Raw genomic sequence first — 2,426 nt, 5'->3', positions numbered from 1 at the left:
CTATGAATGTCTTTATGGGAATAGTCTAACATTAGCCCTGAAGAGGGGACAGACTCACCATTTCAGGCTCTTCCTCCCTCGTGCTTTTCTACTCCGCTTCCTTCTAGCTCCTTTCCTATTCCCGTCGTGTTTTTCTTACGCTGTTGGGTTTTTCCATCACTGAGACTCCTTGGCACACACAGCTTTAAAGTGTGGTCCCAGCCATCACTAATTTGCAAGCTTTTGTTTCAGCTCAGTAATACTTGTATGCTGGTTTTTGTCTGAGGATCCGATTGTGCATCATATCAGAGAAGTGTCAGAGCCCACAGGGGAATGGAAAATTTTAGGGTGCCTTCTAGAAGGACAGAAAAGGAGTCACACTGAAGCAGGTGTTTAAACTACATTAGAGGTGGCAGAACTGGGAACCAGATCCCAGTGTCTCGAGTCCTGCATAACCCTCTGCTGCTGCTGGTTTCTTGTCTGGGCCGATCCCGGGTGATCTCTGCAGTTTACGTCTGGGTCACTGTAGCACTAGGGTACTCACGTTTGGGCTTAAACCACGCGTACGTTACTCTGACGGTCGCGATCCCCGCGGAAAGCTGACGTGACAAGCCTGTCAGTATTCTTTTACAGCCACAGAAACCATGGTATTGGTAAACGAGCTGCCAGGCGAGATGTAGAAAGCCGAAGTACCGCCGTGGCTGCCCGGGAGGTAGCGAGGCCTCAGCGACCCGCCTGACGGCGGGCAGGCGGGGGAGGCCCTGGGGAGCGGGGCAGACGGCCTCGGCGGCGGCGGGGCCCGGGCGAGAGCAGACGGGCGAGCGGCGCCTCGGGGCCGGGAAGGGGCGACGGGACCGAGCGCCGGCCGGCGGCGGGGCCCCCCCGCCCCGGGCCCTGCACCCCCGCCGCGGGGCCGGGGCGGGGGCGGCGGGGCCGGGCCGACGTCAGGCGGAAGGGGAGCGCGCGGCGGGCAGCGAGTGGGCCCGGCCGCCGTCTGAGCATGCTCCCGCCGGGCCGCCCGCGCTATATAGCGGCGCCCCGCCGCCGCCGCCGGCAGCAGCAGCAGCGGCGGCTCCGGCGGGAGGCGGCGCACCGCACCGCACAGCGTCCCTACGCGCTCCGCGTCTCTCCGCTCCGCACCGCGTCTCTGCGCTCCGATCCGCACCGCTCCGCGCCTCTCCGCACCGCGCTCCGCTCCCTGCTGCTCGGCACCGCTCCGCTCCGGACAGCGCCGCTCCGCACCCTGCCGCACTTCTCGGCGCGGTACCGCTCCGCTCCGCGGGCTCCCGCCCCCGCCCGGCCGCGGCTGCCCGCCGGAACCTCGGCGCCCGGCACGGCCGAAGCAGCGCGCCCCGCTCCGCCGGCCCCGGCCCCCGCGGCGGGCGCTCCCGCCGGCGGCAGGATGGCCGCGAAGCCGGCCGAGCTGATGGGCATCTGCTCCAGCTACCAGGCGGTGATGCCCCACTTCGTCTGCGTGGCCGAGGAGTTCCCGCCGCCCGCCCGCCCCGCCAAGGCCCCCAAGGGCAAGCTGCGGCGGCCGCGGCAGTCGCGCTTCAAGACGCAGCCGGTGACTTTCGACGAGATCCAGGAGGTGGAGGAGGAGGGGGTGTCCCCCATGGAGGAGGAGAAGGCCAAGAAGTCCTTCCTGCAGTCGCTGGAGTGCCTGCGGCGGAGCACGCAGAACCTCAGCCTCCAGCGGGACCGCCTCGGCAGCTGCCGCCTCCGCAACAGCCTCGACTCCAGCGACTCGGACTCGGCCCTCTGAGGGCGGCGGGGCCCGGCCCGGCCCGGCCCGGCTCGGCGGGGCCCGGCGGGACCCGGCCCGGCGGCGGCGGCACGGACTGGGCTGCAGGGAGCCGCCCGCCGCCGGCCGAGGAGCGCCCGGGCGGGCAGCCGGGTCGGGATGTTTTCTAAGAAAGCGCTTGTACCTTCGTTTCTATTTGATTGTATGAAACTCTCCGTTTAAAAGACAAAAAAAATCTTTTCTATTCGTTAGAAGAAATGAGCTGTTTTAGATGCATTGAGCTGCTGGACTTCATATTTATTTTTGCATTTAAACTGTTGACTGCATTAATTTAATATGTTTCTACCTGAATGTCTGTTATTATTTCCATAAAAGAGTAATAAAATCTGATATATTTGCACAGTACATGTCGGACTGTCCTCATTTCGGGGATCTAACTGTCCTCTTCCAGCTTCCTTTGCCCCTTTGAAGGCGAAAGGGATTTAAAGGCTGTCGACAGCTGATGCAGAAGCAGTGACGCTTGGGGATGCCGCTCGGAGAGATTTTGCAGTACGTGCCCTTGGGTGCACACTAATGAAACGAGAGCTAAGGTAGACTGATTTTAGATGACTATTTACTTGTTTGAGATCTTCGTGTTAACCTGAATTTATGTTTAAGAAGTGTTTATAACTGGTTGTGTCTGAGAACATTAATGCGACTGGGC

At 62.1% G+C, this 2,426-nt stretch overlaps 1 protein-coding gene across 1 annotated transcript; it reads left to right on the top strand.

Moving 5' to 3' along the window:
* The first annotated feature begins 1,052 nt into the window (after nt 1-1,052).
* Nucleotides 1,053-2,128, top strand: LOC309593065 (uncharacterized protein C11orf96 homolog). Its single transcript, XM_082317163.1, has one exon. It carries the CDS (start codon nt 1,382-1,384, stop codon nt 1,742-1,744), a length of 363 nt encoding a protein of 120 aa, XP_082173289.1. The 5' UTR covers nt 1,053-1,381; the 3' UTR covers nt 1,745-2,128.
* The last annotated feature ends 298 nt before the right edge of the window (nt 2,129-2,426 follow it).

The sequence above is a fragment of the Platalea leucorodia genome, assembly GCF_965183815.1.
Source record: "Platalea leucorodia genome assembly, chromosome: 7".
Lineage (NCBI taxonomy): Eukaryota > Metazoa > Chordata > Aves > Pelecaniformes > Threskiornithidae > Platalea > Platalea leucorodia.
This window is presented reverse-complemented; position numbering and strand designations above follow the sequence as displayed.

Bases quoted from the DNA above. Each gene is read 5' to 3' on its own strand.
- LOC309593065 (XM_082317163.1), top strand. From the start codon at position 1,382: ATGGCCGCGAAGCCGGCCGAGCTGATGGGCATCTGCTCCAGCTACCAG.